This window comes from Bacillus rossius, chromosome 18, assembly GCF_032445375.1.
Source record: "Bacillus rossius redtenbacheri isolate Brsri chromosome 18, Brsri_v3, whole genome shotgun sequence".
Taxonomy (NCBI): Eukaryota; Metazoa; Arthropoda; class Insecta; order Phasmatodea; family Bacillidae; genus Bacillus; species Bacillus rossius.
Window position 1 is genome coordinate 3,621,726 of NC_086345.1, and position 24,072 is coordinate 3,645,797.

At 35.4% G+C, this 24,072-nt stretch overlaps 1 protein-coding gene across 5 annotated transcripts in view; it reads left to right on the forward strand.

Moving 5' to 3' along the window:
- LOC134541235 (tumor susceptibility gene 101 protein) overlaps positions 1–19,221 on the forward strand; it is a 100,235-nt gene extending 81,014 nt beyond the window's left edge. For all 5 annotated transcript variants that reach the window (XM_063384505.1, XM_063384503.1, XM_063384504.1 and 2 more), the window contains exons 8-10: positions 4,278–4,481; positions 8,107–8,240; positions 11,715–19,221. In XM_063384505.1, coding sequence (XP_063240575.1) covers positions 4,278–4,481; positions 8,107–8,240; positions 11,715–11,901 — 525 coding nt within the window. In that variant the 3' untranslated portion in view covers positions 11,902–19,221. The remainder of the gene's footprint in view (positions 1–4,277; positions 4,482–8,106; positions 8,241–11,714) is intronic.
- Positions 19,222–24,072: the final 4,851 nt, after the last annotated feature.

A 24,072-nucleotide genomic window follows, 5' to 3' on the forward strand; every position in this document is an offset into this window, starting at 1 on the left:
TTCGTCGTCAAAGTTTTTTTACTGTTTATTAAAGGTATTGTGTGTGTAGACAAAGTTTGAGATTGGAACAGAAACAACGTAAGAAAGTATTGTTTACAAATTAGAAATATGTATGTTTTTGTTTTTATTATTCCGTATTTTCACGTTTTTTTGTTCTTATCTTAAAAGAGATAATATAAAAAAGCCGCTCTAATGAGATTTAATTGTTTCTTGGTTAACAAAAACTGTTAATTATCAAATATTGTTAATTGTTTATATTCTATTTACAGTAGAACCCGTTTATAGTGAACCCGCCTATAATGAATTCCCGTTTATTGTGAATTTCCGTCTCGGTCCCGGCAAAATGATGTGAGGTTATGTATTAATTTATTGGATATAGCGTACAACTTTTGTCAATGTTGATACGTTTTCCCGTGTACCACGAACAAATTTTGCCGACATAATGCACATTTATCTCAAATATTTTCATTTAATTACAAGTTTTTTCACAAAACGTCTATTCTGGATCACATTGAAGTTTTTCTCCGCAATACGCTACTCGATTGTCCACTGTTCATATTATAAACAAGTCGTATTCGAGTGGCCTCGGTAGGCTATGTGTAGCCAAAGATGGTGATCAGTTTGGTGAAAATAAAAAATAGTTTTCCCTTCATAGTTAAAGAATGGGCGAACGCGTGTACATTTAATATGTTATCAAAATTAAACATAAAATACCGCCACACAAATACGTATGTACATTATAGCAGCAAATTCAATATTTTTACGTCTCATTTTTATCGTTCACGTTTCAGACATTTTGATTGAGTAAGTTTCGTAAGACTACCACTAGATAGAACTCTGTGGACTAAATTTTTCCATAGAAAGTGAAATAATTTTGTTCCAGCTTTAGCAACTGCAATACTAAATGATACGTAGTGATCTCTGATGCGCCAAACTCGTTACTTTTCGTTTATTTACTTTTGACGGTAAAAAGAATTTCGTGTTATTAAGCTGCAAATGTGCTTCAATAAGAAATATGTACATAAAAAGGGATGAAAAACGCGGTAAAAAAACATAAGGCATTATCTGTGCGAGATAAACTGGACATTATTGAAAAGATAAGACTCCAACCCCACTGTCCCGCACGTGTTAATAGCAAAGGAACTGGGAATTGCAACATCCACATTAAGTACAATATTAAACAGGCTGAACAATCTTCTTTCTCAAGCTGTGAATACGTCACAGAGTATTAAACGCCTGAAAAATGGAAAATACGCCGATGTCGAAGAACCATTAATAGAAAGTTTGTACATGTGTAGTGCATTAAAATATCTGCATTTGCTCATAAAACTGTTGCTTTGAGTATTTTCATTCGTTCTTTTCTTGGCTTAGGCCAATGTGTAGTTAAGATTTTGCTTTTGAGTATGTATTGTCAATATAAAAGTTTTCCCAGATATAAAGTTTCCCCTCTATAGTGAACATATAAACTACTCCCTTCAGATTCGTTATAACAGGGTTCTACTGTATTATTATTTACGCGACGTCATACTGTACGCGTACGCAATACGACTCGATTCGTTGCTGCAACATAACATAGCATGTTATGCGGTATCAGAAGTAACGAGTAACGTAACGTGATACGATGGTAACGAGTAATAATTGTTATAATAACGAATACATACGGGTACGCTTTTTTTCGTTACTTTTACACCTCTAGAGAATAATGATAATGGCGTATTGGTGTGACGTGGTCACAAGTTGAAAAAAGGTAACGTGGTGAGTCAATCCATGGATAGGGGAGGGGGAGGGGGATGCGGACAAAGAAACCCTTCATGACGTCATGTGTCGCGGACAGTCTATCTATCCAGGCGCGCGCAATGGCACACACCTTTGCTATTCAGTTACAGCGCCCGGAGTTTTTAAGCAATTTGAACAATTTTTTTTTAATTTTTTCGTTTTTGGACCAATGATGCAAAGGCACATATTAATATATAGTACCTCCATTCTATTACTGACACCACAGAGTGTATTTTTTATTAAGATTCCATTACAATTTACTTTCATTTTTTGGAAATCTATATTATTATTTTAATAAATTGGTGTTTTTTGATAGTTCCTGAAAACCTTTACGTTAAATCGCTGTTTTCGTTAAATCCGTGTTCGCAAAATCGGGGTTCTACTGTAACTATAGCATATTATTAAACAAATATGGCACTTAAGTGATTTTGACTAATATAGATTGCATTTTTACAATAAAATAATTCTTAATAAGCAAGTATTTGTATATGTGGAAAATGTACTATCATAATGTAAAACTGAGCTATTAATAACAGTAGTAAGATTAAAAAAAACCAAAAATTTTTCCAATACATATTTATACCGGTAGTGCATACATTTTGGTACAAATTTCCTGCTAAATCAATTACGTTTATTTAATGTTTATTACTGTGTTAAAAGGATAGGTTTTTGTGATTTCAGCCAATTTTTGTTATAAATGCTGATTAATTTCATGATTTTAGTTGCATGTCAATTTTTTTATGGTGTATTAACTTGCCTTGCGGTGTTACATGGTGTATGAACACGTTTTTCGTTGTTATTTCGGTTTTATCACAATTCATCACATAATCTTGTCCCTAGTTATATATCATCGCTTAAGAGAAAACACTGTCTAAGTGATGTGTTTTCTGAAAATTATATTTTTGCTTCTCCATGGAAACATAAGCATTTAGCATCTTCTCACTTGGTAAATTAGCCGAAAATCCAAAGGAATGGTACGCTATGATATTTTTGAAATATTTGCTTTTAGTCACATAGGCGGTGTTGTTTCTGAAGTGACGATATAGCCACAAGATTGTTTGGTTTCTGAAGGGCAGTTTCGTTTGAAAGGAAAAAGGGTGTTTTTTTATATTTTATTTTATTAATTTTGTTCATCTATAAAGATGTGTATTTTTCAACAATTGCGATAGTAAAACGGTTCTTAAAAACACTCACGAAAACTAGTATGGGTTGAATCTAAATTTTCTCGAATTCCAATCATGAATTTTAAAGAGTGCCTCGAATCCACCCCTGTAATCAAAATCTAGGTCTCAGATTCAGTAAAAATTTTAACACATATAAAATGCTTCATCATAACACTTGTTTGTTGCTGAGATTGTTAGCTACATTTTAAATTGGAAATTCCTAATGATTTTACAGTATTTTAAATGCCGTTAAAATATACCAACCAACCCATTTGTAAATATCACGTTATTATATTTATACCTAACTTAACCATTTGATAAAAAGGAAAAGCTACTACTTGAAATATCACAATGCCATCTTGCGGAATAATTTGAAAACATTCCAGGAAATACTGATAGTTTTTTTTTTTCAAATTAAAAACAGTTTAGGGTTTCAGAAACTATCTCCAAAAAAAAAAATCAATAATTCAATTTGTTTTACTGCGCACCTCTTATTGAATCAATTTAAAACCACAAATGCTCGCTAATTAATTTTTATATTGTCCTGAATGCATCTTTAGACCAATTCATCGAGAAAATTATTTCGCCGTAAAAATGCAGCATGCAACTTCTACCCGTATTTCGGTGGAGCAAGTATTACAAGTTCGCTTTGTTTTAAAAACAATATTGGACTTGAAATAAAACTATATAATATTTGTCTCTACGAATGCAGTAGACAGTTGGCCGGCACACGCTGGTACGGACGGAGCGATGCAGGGCGGCGTGTGTGTGTGTGTGTGCGCTTTATACGTTATACTGGATTGTACGTTAACAAGAGGGACGCACTAGAGAGAATTTGCTGTGCACATAAACGGGGAAACTACTTGCCGCAGATATATTTTGGCAGTATATATATATATCGATGGCTTAGAATGAAAACCGTGTACATATCTCATAAAATGCAAATTTTACAGCGGAGACGAAAAACCGTTTCTTTCGCCCCCCCCCTCAATTAATGGTTGTACAATTCTTTTATGCGATTTACCGATAGAAAGCAGTAGGATGCACATTTTTATTTCTTTCAACCAAACATTTTGTGAGATACGAGGTTTTCCAGCCAAAAAAAATAATAATAAAAAAAAACGTATTTTCGTCCAAAAATTGAGGTACGAGGTTTTTTGTTCTAAGCCATCAATATATTGATCCAAATAGTGGGCCAAACGTTTCCGGGCAAAAAATCTTCCGACTTTTCCTGTTGGAGTTTATTTTTGTCGAAGCCAAAGTCGAAGGGGAAAAAGATATCTTGGATTCGACTCGGATGCAGAGGACGGCGCGTGAGTATGCGCGTGTGTGTCGCAGTCGGGCGGGGCCACGGGCACCATCACGGAGGAGCACATCCGGCTGTCGCTGCTGTCGGCGGTGGAGGACAAGCTGCGGCGCCGCATGGCGGAGCAGCTGTCGCAGGCGCAGGCGGAGCTGGAGACGCTGCGCCGCACCCAGCGCGAGCTGGCCCAGGGCCGCGACCGCCTCGACGACATCCTGGGCCGCATGGAGAAGGAGCAGGTACTGTCGTTAGGGGAGCATCGAATAGGGATGTTTATAATTAGGAGAGCATCGAATAGGGATTTTTGAAATCGGGGTTTTCGAATTAGGAGAGCATCAAATAGGGATGTTTAATTAGGAGAGCATCGAATAGGGATGTTTGAAATCAGGATTTTCGAATTAGGAGAGCATCGAATAGGGATGTTTAATTAGGAGAGCATCAAATAGGGATGTTTAATTAGGAGAGCATCGAATAGGGATGTTTAATTAGGAGAGCATCGAATAGGGATGTTTAATTAGGAGAGCATCAAATAGGGATGTTGGAAATCAGGATTTTCGAATTAGGAGAGCATCGAATAGGGATGTTTGAATTAGGAATGCTTCAATTAGGAATATCTGAATTAGGTATGCATCAATTAGGGATGTTTGAACTGGTTATGCATCGATTAGGAGAGCATCGAACAGGGATGTTTGGATTAGGAATTTTTGAATTATGTATGCATCAATTAGGACAGCATTGATTGGGGTTTTTGTATTAGGGATGTTCAAATTGGTTATTTTGAAAATAGTTATGCATAGATTATGGATGTTCATGTTTAGATTATGTATGCATTGATTATGGATGTTTGAATTAGGGATGTGCAGAGTAGGAATCTGTTAGTTAGGGACATGGTGGGGTGATGGACACACCATTTAGGTACGCACTGTTCAGGGATATGCTTATTAGGTACGTGCCATTAAGGTCATGCATCAGTTAGAGATTCCTTGATTAAGAGTGTACCAATTAGGGTTAAGCTGATTTAATTATGTGTCAATTTTACATACACCAATTTTACATGCACCAATTGAATGAAAACGTACTAGCAGATTACAATTTGAACATCTGATCCTAATAATTACCAGTTCCAGATCAGTTTTATTCCATTTTATTTTTTGTAACACAGGCGTGTCAAACTCAATGTGAGCCGTCGGCCAGTTTTCATGTTAGTATTCTTCACGTGGGTGGGTCAACACAATCTTGGGGGCAGCAGACTTCTTATTGATTGTGTATTTAAGTACGAAACCACATATGCATTTAAACATGTACATTATTATTTGTTGTGTGTGTTAAAAAAAATTATGATAATTAGGGATGGGACGAATCCACATTTTGGTCGAATCCGAATCCTTGTTCGAATCCTCAGTGTTTGTCATCGAATCTCGAATCCCAGTCCCACGCTAAACTTCACATGTTATTAAAAAAAATCACACATTTATTTTAAAAAATTACATAGGCCTATGTATTAAAAAAAATCACATGTGTATTTATAAAATTATAAAATAAGTGCATAGTGTATACACCTGATATAAAATAGAGACAAATAACCTCAAAAACTACACACGTAAGTTTGCATCTGTCTAATTCTCTGTTAAATTAATCCTTCCTATGTTTTCAATAAAATACGTTTGTATAACAGACACCATTTTATAAAAGTTACGTTTTTTTTGCAATGTTATATTATTGAATGTTGGAAATGATTGAGTAGTTATGCTAATTAACAAAATGCAGCATAGTTTATCTTATGTTTGTGCTATTTCCGATACCTTCATAATATAGTTTAGGTATACAATTTTCTAGAGCTGGACGAACCTCAGTTCTCTGTTTTCGAACCGAACCGAACTGAATCAAACCATAGGAAAAAAATTTCGAGCCGAACTGAACCTCATACAGAAATTAATTGTTTTCAATTAAAATGAACCGGCCACCAGCATTTTGGTCTTTCACTGAATGGTGAGAACGAAAGGTTCTCCAGCCATATGTAAATTTAAAACATTATATAGGTTAGCTTTATTAAAACATTGCAAAACATTTTATAAGTAAAGTTTATGCAATAAATAATGAAGGAAATAAAACAGTTTATAGAAAATCATTTTGCATTTAATTTCTTTATATATATAGACACACACACACACACACACACACACACTCTCTCTCTCTCTCTTTTAATTCATGAATAAGTTCCATCTAAATTTCAAAAAGACTATCTTCCTTTTTCAGTGTACACTAACCTTCATTTAAAAAAAATATATTATTATAAAGATGACGAACATTCAGCATAAGGCCACATAACATATTTTTGTGGTAGACATAACCTAAAATTTTTAATAAGTAAAACTTTTTAATAGGACATTTAAAAAAAAGTCGAATGTGAATTAAGTTACCTATCTACATTACAAAACTCGCTGACTGCAGTTGCTGTTTTCTTGGAAGAATGCTGCTCGTCAGAAGAAACTTTAAACATTTTTTGGGGTGGTTCTGGGTCATATGGGTCGACATTATATTTTCTCCATTTGGAAAACTTAAACGACGTAAACCTGCTCATCGCAAATGACCTCAAGAACAATAATATTGTAAACGTAACGTAAGAAGTGTGGTTATAGAAATTTGCGTCGGAAAAAAGAAAACACGAGAAATAATGATGGCTGCCGCGACTACGCTAGTCAACTTAGTACCGTACTGTAAAATTTACTGGCCAGTACTTTTAATACACAAGATTAAATTATTATTTTCAGTACCTGACTGTTATAACCAAAAAGGCCAAAGAAAATAAATAGATCCCAGTAATTTACGTAATCATTTCCTACCGCATTTGTCTTGTGTTAACTTGATCACGTTAGTTTTGCCGAAATACGAGAGTTCTCGTACATGCGCTTTAGTTTAACGTATGGGGTACGCAATCTTTGGTGAGTTCACAATACTTCTCGTACACGCACTATAGTTAAAGCTATAATAGACAATACCTTTGGCATTTGTACGATAGTTTATATTACGTAGTACGAGAAATGCATACAAAAATCTCTAAAGTAAACAAAAAACAAAGCGCGCCTATATGAAAAAAATGCTATGCGAGTTATGCGACGATTAATAATTTTTTTTTTACTTTGTCTGCGCTTGAAACTGTTGAGGCGACGATTATGCGATAAAAGTCGGAATATTACAAGTAATGGAATTTTGTTGTGCTGTTTTGTGAATGGTCTCAAATGGGGGTTAGAAAATTAGAAAAACGTAATTTTTTTTAAACGAACGTACGGTTTTTCGAATATATTTTAAGAGGTTTCGAACCGAACCGAACGTAAGGGTTCAGTTCGGTTCTAAATTTTCGAACTTTGCCCAGCACTATAATTTCAATTACTACCTAAAACTCTTAAAAACCCACCTCGAATCCTACCTCGAATCCCTCCTCGGATCCTACGAATCCTCGAATCCATAGGATTCGGTATATTCGACGAATCCAAGATTCGAAAATCCCATCCCTAATGATAATTTTACTCCGTATGATCGAAAATTTGGTAGGTATCTTGAATAAAAGTTGAAGGGGTGTTTAAGAATTGAGAATGATTAAGCATTCTTGCTTCAGATGTTAGTTGGAATAATTCTACACTGAAAGAAATTTTTGTATATGTTACAAGGAAAATCCTTGGAAACCCTGTTGCCAAGGATATTACTTGTAAAACTACAAGGCAGAGCTTTGTATCATGTGCGATGTACCATTCACTTTTCATTTAATCAGCACATTTGGAGGAAGATCAATGTCACCGAGACATTTAGTGCGAATTTTGAAGTGTTGCGGTCTGACCGGCTGGACGGCTTGCGGGGGTGTTCCAGCTGGAGCTGGATAAGAACATCTCCATCCTGAAGGACAAGGAGCAGGAGCTGGAGAAGTCGATAGCGCGGCTGTCGGAGCAGGAGCCCATAGACGTGGACGAGGCAGTCACCACCACCACGCCGCTGTACAAGCAGTAAGCACGAGACTCCGCCCTCGACGATTATTTTACCGTGTTGTACCGCCACACGATCATCGCATCGTTATTTCAAGGTGGCGAAATTCGAAGGGGAAAAAAAGAAATTGGTTGTCCGTAAAGTCGGTTTACGGACGATAGCTTTTAACGTGACGACGTCATAACGAAACATTGATGAAATGATTGCATACTTTTATGAATAAAATTGAATAATTTTTTATTGAATTATCACTATTTTGTATGGATACAAAGAAGGAGTGAAACGAAATCTACAATTTAATTTGATAAATTTACTTTTATTTGCACTCATTAATTCAAATATGTTTATTACTTTAACGAACAGATTATTTTAACTATAACTTTTATACATTTTTGCTATTTAACTTGTTCGAATCTGTGTTATTCTGTTAAGGATAGGATGATGATAGGAAAAGTAGGAAACGAATGGGAGTGTTTCAAGTTTAATGTGCCTCGAAAAAGTCAAATCGATGGTGGTTCCAATCGAGTGGAAGAGAGATAGATGTGGCGTAACGGGACAAAGCGTAATAGGACAATGTGCATAACTGGACAATGAGTCATCCTTTTTCGTGCGTGCAGCGGGCGTTCATCGATTTATTAGACATCACGTCAAAATTATCTCATTAATATCACATGATGTTTTTGGTCCTGCTGTTAGATCCCGAGCTCTTTGTGTAGGTAGTAAACATGACAGGATAAAGCACCATGCAACAGCAATAAGTTTTCAAGTTGCTGTTATGCAGATTGGTAGTCATAATGGGAAAATACAGTAATTACAATTACAGTAAAACACGTTTAAGATGTTCCCACACTATATATGATTTCCTGTCCAATATGATCTATTTTTTTTTTGCCCAGTCATTTTCTCAATAAGATATATTTTATTTTTTTTCCATGCAAGAAGTTGCCCATAAACTTCTTTTCCCGTATAAAACAACGTATTTTAAAGTTGAAACATATTAGTAATTGGGATATTACTGCTTATGTTATTTAGTTAACATAAGTACGAAATTGTCCGAAGTGTAAATTTTCTTTAAAGAAGTTTCAAACATTATATCCTTTTTCTGTTTATCTTTGTCGCCGCTGTGTATTGCTTATAAAAATGTAGCCAACGCTTTTGGTTATGTTGATGTCCATAGTCTTGTGGGCACATGGTCGAATATAGATATTGATAGCTCGCTAATTGCATGATATGTGGACACACTGTCTGGAGGGTGTGCTATCCGCCTAGAGGTCCTGTCAACGAAGATTTCACAGCTCTACCGAACCCTGAGTATTTTGAAGCACTGAAGTTAGTGTGATGAAAGTGTTTTCGAGTGTTGATACATAAAACCCAGAAACTCACACTTAAAACTTAAATCTGAAAGTATTTATAAGCATTCAAGGGTAGCTCACTTAAATACTATATCTTACTTACATGATATGAAATTTCAGTTATATGCATAAATTGATATAAATGTATCACTATTTAAACTGAAAAATTTTAATATTATATGAAATTATGTGTGTGTTTGTGTGTGTGTGTGTGTGTGTCCTTTTTGAACTTTCACAGTAAATGTTTTGTCTCACCTGAAAAAATAATAATAATAATTATTATTATTTTTTCACATTTATTAATTTATTACTATATTCATAATAGTATAGTCAACCCACCACACTACTTTCAAAAATTTATTATGATACATTCTGTGGGCTGCTATAGGCACATCGGTAAGATATTTTCATAATAACTTTCACTTCCGATGTGGACGACAAATTACATTGCCATGTGAAGTAAACAATTTAATACAGGCTGGCCAACTGTGTTATTCATAAACATTTTAGTTTTATTTATTTTTTTTATCTGCTAAAGCTAATTTTACGTTATATTTTTGATACTTTTACGTTAATATTTTTTGCTTTAAAGAATTTAGTTAAAATCTGAATTTAGGCATACATAAAGTCATTCAATCAAATGCTAAAGATTTTTTTTTGTGCCTAACATGTTCCTTCCTGTGTGTATACAAATTTTTGTACAAAATTTACCGTTTTCAGGTTTGTGTTGATGTTTCATTTTCTGTCACAATGATAGTTTGCATTATTATAAATAATAAACAAACAAATTTAATAAACAATTATTGCGAAATTGAATCATGATAAATAGAAAATATCTCATGATTGGTGGGTGTTTTAATTTCAGTGCAAGTGTTCACGGACCTAAATCAATTGAAAACACAACGATCATGATTGTTAAAGATCGCGGCAGGCGAGAAGAATTTCACAATAACCAAAAAAAAATCATGGAATTTTTTTATTATTTTTAATCATGTATTTCCGCAATACACGCAAGCTTTTCAGGTGCTAATTTTCGAAATACTACGTATGTTTAGACTTCTTCAAGCGTTGTTCTTTAGGTTAACCTTCTACTTGAATTTCCGTCATGTCGTTAAAGCTGGACTCCCAATCATCCGTTTCATCCGTCCGTCACCCGTCCGTCCGTCAATTTCGGTCCGTTATTTCTCTCGGCAATTATTACCGACTCTCAACCATCCGCCATCCGTCCGTCCGTCACTATTCTAAAATATCAGTGCTACAACTTTCCGCCACATATTTTCTCAATTGTAGGTAAACTTTCGGTGAAATAATTTACTTTGGATAATTAACATTTGTTTTTATGAATGTGATAATAATTTGACAGGCGGGAACCGTGCTTTGACAAGTGGATTAAACGGGTGCCGTCTTAAACATAACATTAGTCATGCCAGCAATAAATAAAATTATGCTTCTTTTATTACTGCGTCAAAGGAAACAGAGAGAAGCTATTTCTATCCAGGCTTTTTCCCTCAGTTGCTTATCCCGATAGTCTTTGCTATATAATTTATCAGCATTTCTTCCGAAAAGCTCATTCTCATAAGCAATCTTTACCGTTATTATGACAATAATAATCGGTCAATACGACACAGCCTTCTATATATTGCAAATTAAAAAAAAACTAACACGGTTTTCGGAAAGTCGTATTGAAGACGATCGACTTAACAAGGCGGTGGACCATCCGTTTGTCCGTCAAAAGCTAAAGCTTGGCAAGGTTTCTGACGGACGGACGGATGGAATTTTTCGGGCCATCTCATTGGCTGCCGGTCACGTGATTGACGGACGGACGGATGGAACAGATGATTGGGAGTCCAGCTTAATTCAGAAAGAGAAGCTTGGGGAATTGGAATCGTAATCGAAGGAACGTGGAGTCGGCCCACGTGTGTTTCGAGGCACTGAAGTACGTATGTTTAGACTTCTTTAAGTGTTGTTCTTTAGGTTAACCTTCTACTTGAATTTCCGTAATGTCGTTAATTCAGAAAGAGAAGCTTGGGGATTGGAATCGGAATCGAGGGGAAATGGTGGAATCGGAATGGAAGGAATGTGTGTGTTTCGAGGCGCCGAAGCGTCGCGACCGACCCCCCGCCCGCCCCTCTTGCCCCGCAGGCTGCTGAACGCGTTCGCGGAGGAGGCCGCGATCGAGGACACCATCTACTACATGGGCGAGGCGCTGCGCCGGGGCGTGGTGGACCTGGACGTGTTCCTGAAGCAGGTGCGCGCGCTGTCACGCAGGCAGTTCATGCTGCGCGCGCTCATGCACAAGTGCCGCGAGAGGGCGGGCCTCGCCGGCTGAGCTCCCCTCAGTTTGCCGCGCTCGTGGCAAAAACCCTGTTAAGAAGTTCTCCCTCGGAACTCGGAAGTTCACGCGTGTTTGTAAATCAATGGCAGAATTATTTTTAACTTTACCATATTTACTCACGCTGGCTCCACACTCGTCGGAACACGCAGTTTTTCAACAAGTTCGCCGTGCTCGCGGCAAATACCCTGTTAAGAAGTCCTCCCTCGGAACTCGAAGTTCACACGTGTTTGTAAATCAAGGGCAGAATTATTTTTAACTTTACCATATTTACTCACGCTGGCTCCACACTCGTCGGAACACGCAGTTTTTCAACAAGTTCGCCGTGCTCGCGGCAAGAACCCTGTTAAGAAGTTCTCCCTCGGAACTCGAAGTTCACGCATGTTTGTAAAGTGGATGAAGGTGTTAACGTTACGAAACTATTGTTTCGAGAAAAAAAGGCTCCGAAAGTAATTTGATTGCTACTTGCTCATGTGTGCACAGCGCCTTCATCAACTCGTAACTATGTTATTTTTTGAAGTTAGAGGGAAGGTGTCTGTCTTTACCATTACATGGAATGCGTCATAACACCTTCATCCCTGGACTTGGTGCAATTTTTCAAATAAAAAAGTAACACAAACCTTCATCCACTTACCCCTTCATATTATTTGAACTGTACTCATGCTAGCTCCACACTAAATTTGCAAAAGTTTTCACCCGAAAATGGGGAAAACGTGATCAATTTCGTGGTGTCCGCAGAACACGAAAGTTATGAAAAAAGTCCCGAAATAAACAAATAAACAGTAATGCTTCTGGAAGTCATGAAACCTTTAACATCCAACAACCTTTTGCTAGCTTGAATTTTGTTTTCTAGCCCCTTTATAAGTTTATAGTCGCGCGTTAAATATAAAATTGTTTGGGGACTTTTTTAAATCAGGTGGAAATTATCTCTGTAACGCAAAAAATGAGCATGTTTCTGCAAACATTCTATTTCATAGTGTGTTATAAATAAAAAAAAGTCAGAAAATTTTAATTGGAAAGTTTTGAAGAAATTTTGAAATTGTTCGCTAGGTTTTTGTAGACACCCTGAAGTAGGAGATATTTTTTTTTTCCACTTTACCCCCATCTTATATATATTTTATTTACTGGGGAAGGGCGTTGGGTGTTCACAGGAACAGAATAGCAAGTTAGGGGGTAAGAGATGGCAACTTCCTGTGTGCGGATGTGCTTTATCGTACGTCTAGTTCTAGCCGACTGCTTAACGACTGTGTTTCATGACAGGGTCGAGAACTTGTCGACTGCGACATGAACTTCTGTTCCCTGTACACTGCCATTTCTCAGGAGTGGGCCCCTGTCTTGCTTCACCTGCTGTATAAAATACTGCGGAAATTATGCAGCTTTTGAAGGAAGGCCTATTTTGGACCTGTAAAAAAAACAAGAGAATGGAGATTTTGTGTAGAGGAGCTTGCGCTAGTGAACATGGTATTTAGTTGGTGAAGTCCATAGGTGGGTACTTCTTAAAAGGGTTTTTACTAGTTTTTTTAAAAAAAAAATCACTAGATATATTCTTCTGCAATGTAGATGATGATAGTGTGTAAGTTCCCGTTTACTATGCTGTAGTACATAGTGTTTCGTTTCATATGTGGCATATGAGCCATTCCAGTATCTAACACACTTTTATATTATTCAGATATGACTATGATAATGAATTGCTGTTATGTTGTATGTGTTTGTTTGCAAAATGTTTACAGTGAAACCTTGTTAATACAAAACTCTCAACTATACTTAATACAGTGTTTTCACAGTTCTTAGATACTACGTAGGAGTTATAATGCTTATCAGTCAAATACAAGACATGGTTATTGTGTAATATAAATTGGTTTTGTCACACTGTGAAACATTTACATGTATTAAAGAATGGTTAATACTAGGGATGGGACGAATCCACATTTTGGTCGAATCCGAATCCTTGTTCGAATCCTCAGTGTTTGTCATCGAATCTCGAATCCCAGTCCCACACTAAACTTCACCACATGTTACTAAAAAAAAATCACACATTTATTTTAAAAAATTACATAGGCCTATGTATTAAAAAAAATCACATGTGTATTTATAAAATTATAAAATAAGTGCACAGTGTATACACCTGATATAAAATAGAGACAAATAACCTCAAAAACCACACACGTAAGTTTGCATCTGTCTAATTCTCTGTTAAATTAATCCTTCCTATGTTTTAAATAAAATATGTTTGTATAACAGACACCATTTAAAAAGGTTACTTTTTTTCTGTAATGTTATATTATTGAAGGTTGGAAATGATTGAGTAGTTATGCTAATTGACAAAATTCAGCGTAGTTTATCTTATGTTTGTACTATTTCCATTACCTTTATGATATAGTTTAGGTATACAATTTTCTAGAGCTGGACGAACCTCAGTTCTCTGGTTTCGAACCAAGCCGAACCGAGCCTCATACAGAAATAATTGTTTTGAATTAAATGAACCTATGACCAGCATTTTGGTCTTTAAATGAGTGGTGAGAAAGAAAGGTTCTCCAGTCATATGTACAATTAAAACATTATATAGCTTAGCTTATATATATACCAACTTTTAATTCATGAAGAAGTTCCAGTATTTTGGTCTTTAACTGAGAGGTGAGAAAGAAAGGTTCCCCAGCCATATGTAAAATTCTAACATTATATAGCTTAGCTTATATATATAGGTACCTACTTTTAATTCATGAAGTTACATCTAAATTTCAAAAAGACTATGTTCCTTTTTCAGTGTACACTAACCTTCATTAAAAAAAATATATTATAAAGATGACGAACATTCAGCATAAGGCCACATAACATATTTTTGTGGTAGACATAACCTAACATTTTTAATAAGTAAAACTTTTTAATAGGACATCAATAAAAAAGTGGAATGTGAATTAAGTTACCTATCTACATTACAAAACCCGCTGACTGCAGTTGCTGTTTTCTTGGAAGAATTCTGCTTGTCAGAAGAAACTTTAGACTTTTTTTTTGGGTGGTTTTGGGTCGTCATTATCTTTTCTCCATTTGGAAAACTTAAACGACGTTAGCCTGCTCATCGCAAATCACCTCAAGAACAATAATATTGTAAACGTAACGTAAGAAGTGTGGTTATAGAAATTTGCGTCGGAAAAAAGAAAACACGAGAAATAATGATGGCTGCCGCGACTACGCTAGTCAACTAAGTACCGTACTGTAAAATTTACTGGACCAGTACTTTTAATACACAAGATTAAATTAATATTTTCAGTACCTGACTGTTATAACCAAAAAGGCCAAAGAAAATAAATACATCCCAGTAATTTAAAATCCGTAATTTACGTAATCATTTCTTACCGCATTTGTCGTGTGTTTACTTGATCACGTTAGTTTTGCCGAAATACGAGAGTTTTCGTACATGCGCTTTAGTTTAACGTATGGGGTACGCAATCTTTGGTGATTTTACAACACTTCTCGTACACACACTATAGTTAAAGGTATAATATACAATACCTTTGGCATTTGTACGATAGTTTATATTACGTAGTACGACAAATGCATACAAAATCCTCTAAAGTAAACAAAAAACCAAGCGCGCGTATATGAAAAAATGCCATGAGAGTTATGCGACGATCAATAATTTTTTATTTTATTTTGTATGCGCTTGAAACTGTTGAGGCGACGATTATGCGATAAAAGTCGGAATATTACAAGTAATGGAATTTTGTTGAGCTGTTTTGTGAATGGTCTGAAATGGGGGTTGGAAAATTAGAAAAACGTAATTTTTTTTAAATGAACGTTCGGTTTTTCGAATATATTTTAAGAGGTTTCGAACCGAACCGAACGTAAGGGTTCGGTTCGAAATTTTCAAACTTCGCCCAGCACTACAATTTTCAATTACTACCTAAAACTCTTAAAAACCCACCTCGAATCCCACCTCGGATCCTACGAATCCTCGAATCCATAGGATTCTGTATATTCGACGAATCAAAGATTCAAAAATCCCATCCCTAGTTAATACAAAAGTCACTGAATGATGAAAAGAATGTGAAATTTCAAATGAAATAATACTGATGCCAACTTGTTAGTTCATTTAAGGATGGAGAAACAGCTTAAAAAGTACATAGATAATACATATTCATACAAAATGTCTCCTTTTAGGTAATTTCTGAACTTATGTTGTAAATGCTTATTAAGGATCTGGTAGAAAATGTCAGTGATTCCATTATCCTGACATACTACCAAATATTGCACACTATTTGATGCTGCAGCATGTTTTTCGAGTAGTTATACTATACTCAACGACCAACCAAATGCATGCCCGCCCCTTTGCCCTTAGCGTTTTAACTGCCGCCGTGGTTTTTAACCTGGAAGGCTAAGACATAGAGTAGAACCCTGTTATAATGTTTTTCAAGGGAGCACAAGAAAAAAACATTATAAGCATGAAAACGTTATAAGCAGGAAATCTCAATTTAGCACTTAACAATGTTCGAGCTTTGTACCAATGGACTCACCCAGCTATGTAAACAACTTTAATGTTAAAACCAAAGATAGTATACCTACTTGATACATGAATTTTCTGAAACAAGCCAACAATTTTTCAACTTCGTCTTGTTCCCTGGTTAAATTTTGTTTGTCTTTAAAGATACACTGCCACATTTTTTGTAAAATTGTCTAACGATTCATGATGACAACATTAAGAGTGAGAACGTCTACTCCTTCGCCACCTGAAAATGTTTAATTTTGGAATTCCTAAGTATGAATGAAAAAAAAAATATTTGTAAGCAATAGAAAACACTTTTAGTTATGCCCTGACTCAATGGTTGGCAACTTAAATATCGTAGGATTATGTACGTGCATCTGAACACCCACTGGAATGGCAAGGAAGAGAATAGTTGACTAAGGGTGCCAACTGACATGTAACTATGAACATTGTGTACCTTCAGTATATTGCATAAAATTGTATTTTAACAAACTGCATGTATTGTATGGCAGTGATTGTAAACATAAACATACATAAAGGAAACTTTTTATCGTAAGTGTTGGAATAATTTGGTTTTAAAACATTTTTTCCCCATTTATTGAATGTTAGAAAGAAAACATTATAAGCAGGAAATTATACTATTTATGAACATTATATGCAGGAAATAAATACATTGTCCTTATGGGGGAAATATTGGGACTTTAAAAATATGACATTATAAGCAGGAAAACATTATATGCAGGAACATTATAACAGGGTTCTACTGTATATATTTTCCTGTGGGTTAACAAAAAAAGGTAGCTTCACAGCATGAAAAATTGTTTGTTCTTTTTACCAAAGCATGACCATTCATCCTACTCTGAATTTTCTTTCTCCACGCTGCGTAACATTCCACGTCTTGCCCGCTTGAACGAGCGATAACAAAGCTATGTCACTGCGCTTAACCTTCTTTACCTCTCTGGCGTGGTATATAGTTGCAGCCCAAGTCTAATAAATTAACATTTTAATGAAAATTATTTTCATTTTCCTTATGAAAGCAGTGTCAAATGGACTTAGCGCTGGTTAAAAGATACAGTTGCAACCGGAGCGTATGCATAATTAATCTGTGGTTATGGGGGTAGAACCACCTTGCTCGCTGTTTGCTTTCAAATTCTTTCCTTTTGTTGGCAGAATTTTGTTCTCATCTCCACCCCCTGCATATGCCCCTGAGTTTATTGCACCATGTTTACGCTTGTTCCAGTGACAGTATGTGGTACAGTCTGCTTTTCCTGGGTATCTTCCCTTTTCGGAAGACGTCTGTTATTAAAATAAATTTTTATTTGATTTTCAAAACGTGTTGATTTCGTGCCAGAGAACACCGAACATGAACTTGGCGAGAGAAAAAATGGCATCTTATGACGTATTGGGGTTGGGGGCAGGTCAATGTTTATTACGGCCCCTTCGCCTCCCTAATTATGACTGTTCCCAGGAACCGTGAGGGGGTTGTAACGACAGAGTTTTACTGTACTTATGCCTTCTTGTCCCGGGAAGTGACGGCACGAGGTTTGTCTGACCTGCAAGTGAAGTATGCACGTACGCAAGTTAGCGAGTCTGTACTGCCACTTTGAAAGCTGTTTGTTGGTTTTATTTGATATGATGGAACACCCAAGTAATTATAAGATTTGTAATAATTTTCATTTTATTTTTTAACAGGATTAACACATTTAATGAAATATATATTTTAGCAGGGTTATGAGAAAATTTTAACGAATACAAATACAATTTTAACTTATATAAATTAAGTAAATCACCAATAAATGTGTGTGTTTCTAAATGTGTTAAAACATTTCTTTATTAGTCAATGTTTCTAAATGTGTTAAAACATTTCTTTATTAGTCAAAATAGTTTTGGGTTTAAATTTTTTTTTATACCTGTTAAGCTGGCTAATACTATTTATAGAAGCCATAAAAATTATATATGTCTGAACCACTCTAGTACACAGTGAAGACAAGTGAAGTATGCAGGTCGCAAATACATAGCTGTGTACTTGAATACCGGAACAGACTTAATTTGGGAAGGGGAGAGAGCATATTTATTATTATAATTAATATATTTACATACAAAAAAAAATTTTAATTCACATTTTAGGAACTTGGAGTTAGTGTACATTATCTTATAAGCAAGGTTGTTTTTTTTTTTTGTGTTAACTTTTTATTGACCCCAGCCATCATCAATTTTCATTTTTCAAATCAACTTACTGGACAGATTTTGAAGTAAGTTTAGTGTTTATTTCGTGGTTTGGTAAGCCAAAGGGATTTTTTAATATTACATTTTATTTTTGGTGCTTTAACACAGTCCACAAATTTACAATTTCATCTTTTTCTGTGCTGGTTGGTGGCTTGTGCTTATACATATCCCTACAGTTAATTTTTTTTTTTTTAACTGTATAATCACTAATCAGTAATACAGGGTGTCGACAGGTCATAAAACTTAGTTTTCCAGGAGTGTTTTGCTTATGTAGATTTTTTGATCTTCATTTTATAGTTGTGAATTAAATAATTTGAAATCCTCCACTTAAATAATGTGGAAATTACACCAGGTATTAGTAGATACGCTGTAAATATAAAATAAGGTGGTTACATATGTAAAATTGTTAATGAGAACCAAACAGCAGATAATGATTAATAAAGCAGGGGAAACTGTTATTATTTGCCCCCTGGTATGCTTAAATTTTGAGCAATAGGTGCTGAAAATAACAAAAAATAGATTAATCAGAAACCGGTTTAATTAAACCCTTCCTTTAGGTTCCTTGTTAGTTATGATTTTATTTTGTTTGAGAATAATATATGAACGAAAAATATGTGAAAGAAAAATTTGTGTGTTTGGTTCTCAATTTTGAGAAAGGTGCTTGCTACAACGAAAGTACAGTATGGCCTTTTTTTTTTTTTTTTTTTTTTGCTTTTAGATGTCAAATTACTAATTATATGTTAGTTTCATAGTGCCAGTAATTGTATTGTATGCCAATTTATATGGATGAACTGTAAAAACTATAAGTGATACTTGGCAAAATGCCTTTATTTTAATGTGATAATGTTGTACTGAAGTGTATTTTTGTAAGGTGAAGCTTATTCTAATTGAAGTAGTTTGCATAGGTACTGTATATACTCTTGTACAGTAATATTGTATTTCTGAGGTGCCCATTATTCATGTACATAAACAGTAATAATTAATACAAAAAACAAAACTTGTAATGAGTCCAATTCCTCTTTATTAAACATTTGTTTTGTGAACTAAGTTTTCCAGATCAATAGGGGCAGGCAAGTATTAGAAAATATTTTGTATTTGTGAATAATTTGATATTCAATTAGTGATGTGAATCCAATAATGTTTTTTTGAATTGTACGTTACCAATACATACAAGTGGGACTTATTCACAAAAAGTATAAATATAGAAGAGTGTTTTATTGAGAAATTCGGATTTCTTTTCTGCAGCATAGTATAGGGACTCCTGATTATCCGGGTGTGGATTATGCAGTTTGCAGGTTAACCGTGGCATATTTCACGTACATAAATCATTAACAATTTTTGAATTTTAAATCTTTATTTCCGTGCGTGCATAATGGCAACGACACTTGTGTAACATTAAAACCAAAGCAATTAATTAGTAATGCATCAAATTATAAATGTGACGAAACATCAAACAATATTTTGCTAGCTTCCTTCATTGTTTATTTATTTCCGATGACCCCTGAGTTTCAGTCAATGTTTATATTCCGTCATTTCACGTCAGGAGTGTCAGCGGTAGCTCTGGAGAGAGAAGCCAAAAACTTTCAGGGCTAATTTACCTCGCACCTCCTAGGATGTGCTAGTTGGAAATCATAGCAGAAACACATTTAGTAAATAACAGTGTCAGGAATTATGTTAACAGGTTAAATGATCTTTTTAATAATAGGAAAATGTTAAGTTTTTTTAAAAATCTTATTACAACTGAAATATATCTCTTATATCAAAAAACATTATTACGTATTTTGAAATGTTGGCAGCGTCTACATAGAAATGTTATGCTTAAGCCTTATTATGTAAACAATGCAGTACATGAATTATTAAATTTAAATGTGTGGCTAATGTAGACATACATATATTGTGTAATAATTTTAATGGGAAGTGTCTTGATTAAAATACTCTTGTTATTGAAAAAAAAAAACAAATTAGGGTGTTACTTCGAAGGGGTCTGTACAGTGTTTAGATAGTTGGGTTACATTTTTTTTACTTTTCTTTAACTGTGTTTTTTGGTTATCCACAGATCCCTTGCCTATCATTACCCCAGATAATTGGGAGTCTACTGTATAATTATATATGTAACAAATAATTTATGGTTATGATTTTAACTGTTATGAATTCACTTTTTTCATGTACACAATCAGTTGATTGACAGTACAATTTTTAAAACAGCTTGAAACTCTCCCGGTCGAAGAGAGTTGAGTGCATAGCCAGGTTTTTTTAAAAATATTTTTATGCAATTTACACCACCATTGTGCTACCATATATATATGTACTGTTTGTATATATATATATACACACACACACACACAGTATATGCTTATGTATATGTATATATATATATATATATGTTTAATTTCTTGTAATGTTTTGCTGTTTTAAAGTTTATTGAATAAGGTTTGCTGGTGGTCGCAATTAGTAGGTTGATTTGACTGTCAGTTTGGATAACTTAAAAAAAAAAAAAAAAAAAATCTTGTACAAGTGAATAAATTGAATATGTATGTACGTATATATAATATGTGTGTGTGTAATTTCTCGCCCCCCCCCCCCCCACCCCCCCGACTCCCTCTGGGGCGGTGGTCTCGTGAGAGGAAGCTCATCCCTAGTGCTGGTGGCCGGGGAGCGAGTGGCGGGTAGGCAGCCTGGCTCCTGCTCTCCCCTGCAGCGCGGCCGAGGGCCAGGCGGGGGCAGGAGCCGGGGAGAAGCCGGTTGTCGGCCGGGCTTGCCGACCGTCCACCTCGTCCTGGCGAACCAGTGTCGCCGAGTACTTGCAGTCCTGCCCGAGCGTCCAGGCAGCTCGGTGTGGGTGAGGACCAAGGAGCATGTAAGAAGATCTGGAGCGGACATGTGTAGGGCGAGAGCGAAGAAGGGATGAAAAAGAGGAAGAGAGCGTATTTCTACTGGAAACACAGCCCCAGCCCACTTGTCATTGAGGCTTGAGTGGCGCTGGTGTGCGGCTACAGCGGTGATTTCCTGTAGCGCATATGGCTGTACAAATCGATGGAATTCCAATCCGGATGGCGTTGCTTTTCATAGGTAATAACAATTTTTTTTTTCTTCATTTGTTAACTAAATTAATTCCCAAAACTTTTGAAGCATCAGAAAAAAGTGGAAAATGTTTTAAACAGAAGTAACTAATCTTCGAACTTTTCGACAAACCTAAGAAAACTAATTAACAAAGAGAAGTTGTTTTAGTTGTAAGTACAATTCTTTACTTTTTTCATAGATTTCCAAAACGTGACGATCAACGACAGCTCTGGGAAAAAGCGGAAAAATTGAACTGCGTCTCTGAACCATGCATTGTGTACAGTGCATTTTGAAGACAAATGGGTCTTAAGAAACGAAAATCGAACTCGATTAAAGGATGGTATGGTGTTCGGTATATTAAGGTTTCCCTCAAAGGAACGGTTTCACAATGCTTTTAAGATATTAGATAAATCCCAACATAAGTTAAAAACATTTCTCTTAAGAGTGTGCTTCGTAGCATTAAAAGATGTGCCTTAATTATTTTGCAAATTTATCATTGTTTTGGTGATGATGTCAGGGGTTTTCGTATTTTTTTTTAGAAATATAGTACAGTTATTAGCAACTACGTTAAGAACTGTTATTTTATTCACACAGAGAAAAGAAATACAAAATGCTGGAATTTGGCGTCTGTCTTTTTATATACTATATAGGCTTGTTATTATATGTGTGTTGTAACATGTATAAAAATGTTAAATATATTCAACAATATTTGGTAATTATATATATTTAAAAACTTTTATGTACGCGACTTGAAACTACGTGAAAGGTTTTCAGTCTATAAAGGCCTATTCTATGATTTTTTAAAATTATCAGTTCTTATGCAAACAATTCATAAAATTGAAAGTTTCTTACATTGTCAGTATATGTATAGCATTACAGTTATTCCAAAAAATTCTCCACCAGTGTTTAGCTAAGGTTTGCATGTTATGTTGGTTGAGTAAGTAGACTGGAACATGAACATGTTATTGAAAAGACTTCTAACTTCTACTAATACACGTATATTACAAGAGGTTTGTAATAGATTAAATGAGGTAAGTAAGAATTCGTTTTTATAAACATTGTGTATGAAATTATAAATTTTGAGACGTATAATAACATAAAGAAGTGCGTTCCGAAGACATGTCGGTAGTGTTACCCACTGAAACATTATTCCCACTTCAACTCTCTGTACAAATAAAAGTATGGGGTTGAATGCGTCAAGAGGGGTATATAAAAAATTTGAGGCTTCTTCCTTATTTCATACGCTGGTGTCCCCCACTTATAATTGCAAACAAAAATTTTTCCTCAATGTAATTTACTCTGCGTATTCACAAAAATGTTTGGCAGTAAATAGGTATTTAATTTTTAAAAATGAAAGTATTCATGTTTCGAAAAAAATAAAGCTGTGTGGGGAAAAATGTTTACAGATACTCCAGTAAAATTTTAGTTTGATTGTTTTGATAGTTTCGGAGCTGTTGCGAGTTTAGTTTGGAGGATTTTTCGGCCGCGCGAGGCGTGTTTGGCTCGTTTTCGTTTTCTTCCAGCGTAGGAAGCAGGGAACAAAACGCCGATACCCGGCTTCACCTCGCATCCTCTGCTGGCCTTCCCTTGTCCTCTCCAGATGTATTAATGTATATTAGCTCCAAGATGAGGACCGAGGCAAGGTGTGAGCGTCGAAACCGGGCCTTAGACGATTGCCTTTAAGTGCCCAAACTGGCCCTGACCCCCGACCGGGTGATGGTGCCCGGTAGTGCAGGCGTAGGTTAGAGCACAAGGGGTGCTGCAGGGTTCACTGCCCCGGGAACACACTGCCAGTGGTACCGTCCTGATCAGAGGGAGGGGGTAGTATCAGCTCACCCCTCTTCCCAAGGCACAAGAGGGGTGACGCGTACATTCTGTCTGAACGTAGGACTATGTGGCGGGCCCCTTAGGTGCACGGTCACCTGACAGTTTTTCCTCTTTACTTTGTCTTACTGCGTTTTCAACCTGCTTCATTAAATATTCAATATTTATGAACAATTTAATATTTGATTAAAATAAAAAAAAAAAAAGCTTTCACAGAAAAATATAAATCACATTTTATAATTTTATTTACTTAAATGCCCATTGAAACTACAATATCTTGGGGGACAGTAAAACAAGTGAAACATTGAAAGTTGTCACTGTTTATACATATACATACCGTATTTACTCGCATATAGGTCGCGGCAATTTTACCAGATTTGATGGGGAAAAAATGAAGTGCAACCTATATGTGAAAAAAAAATTTTTGAGGAATTTTTTTTGCAATATTTTGCTTTAAAATGCGAAAAAGAAGTTTATATAGGCATAGGCAAAATTATTTACAATGTACACATACAGCGAAACCCCTTATTTACATTACCGTTATTTACGTTTTCCCGTTATTTGCACTATATTCTTCA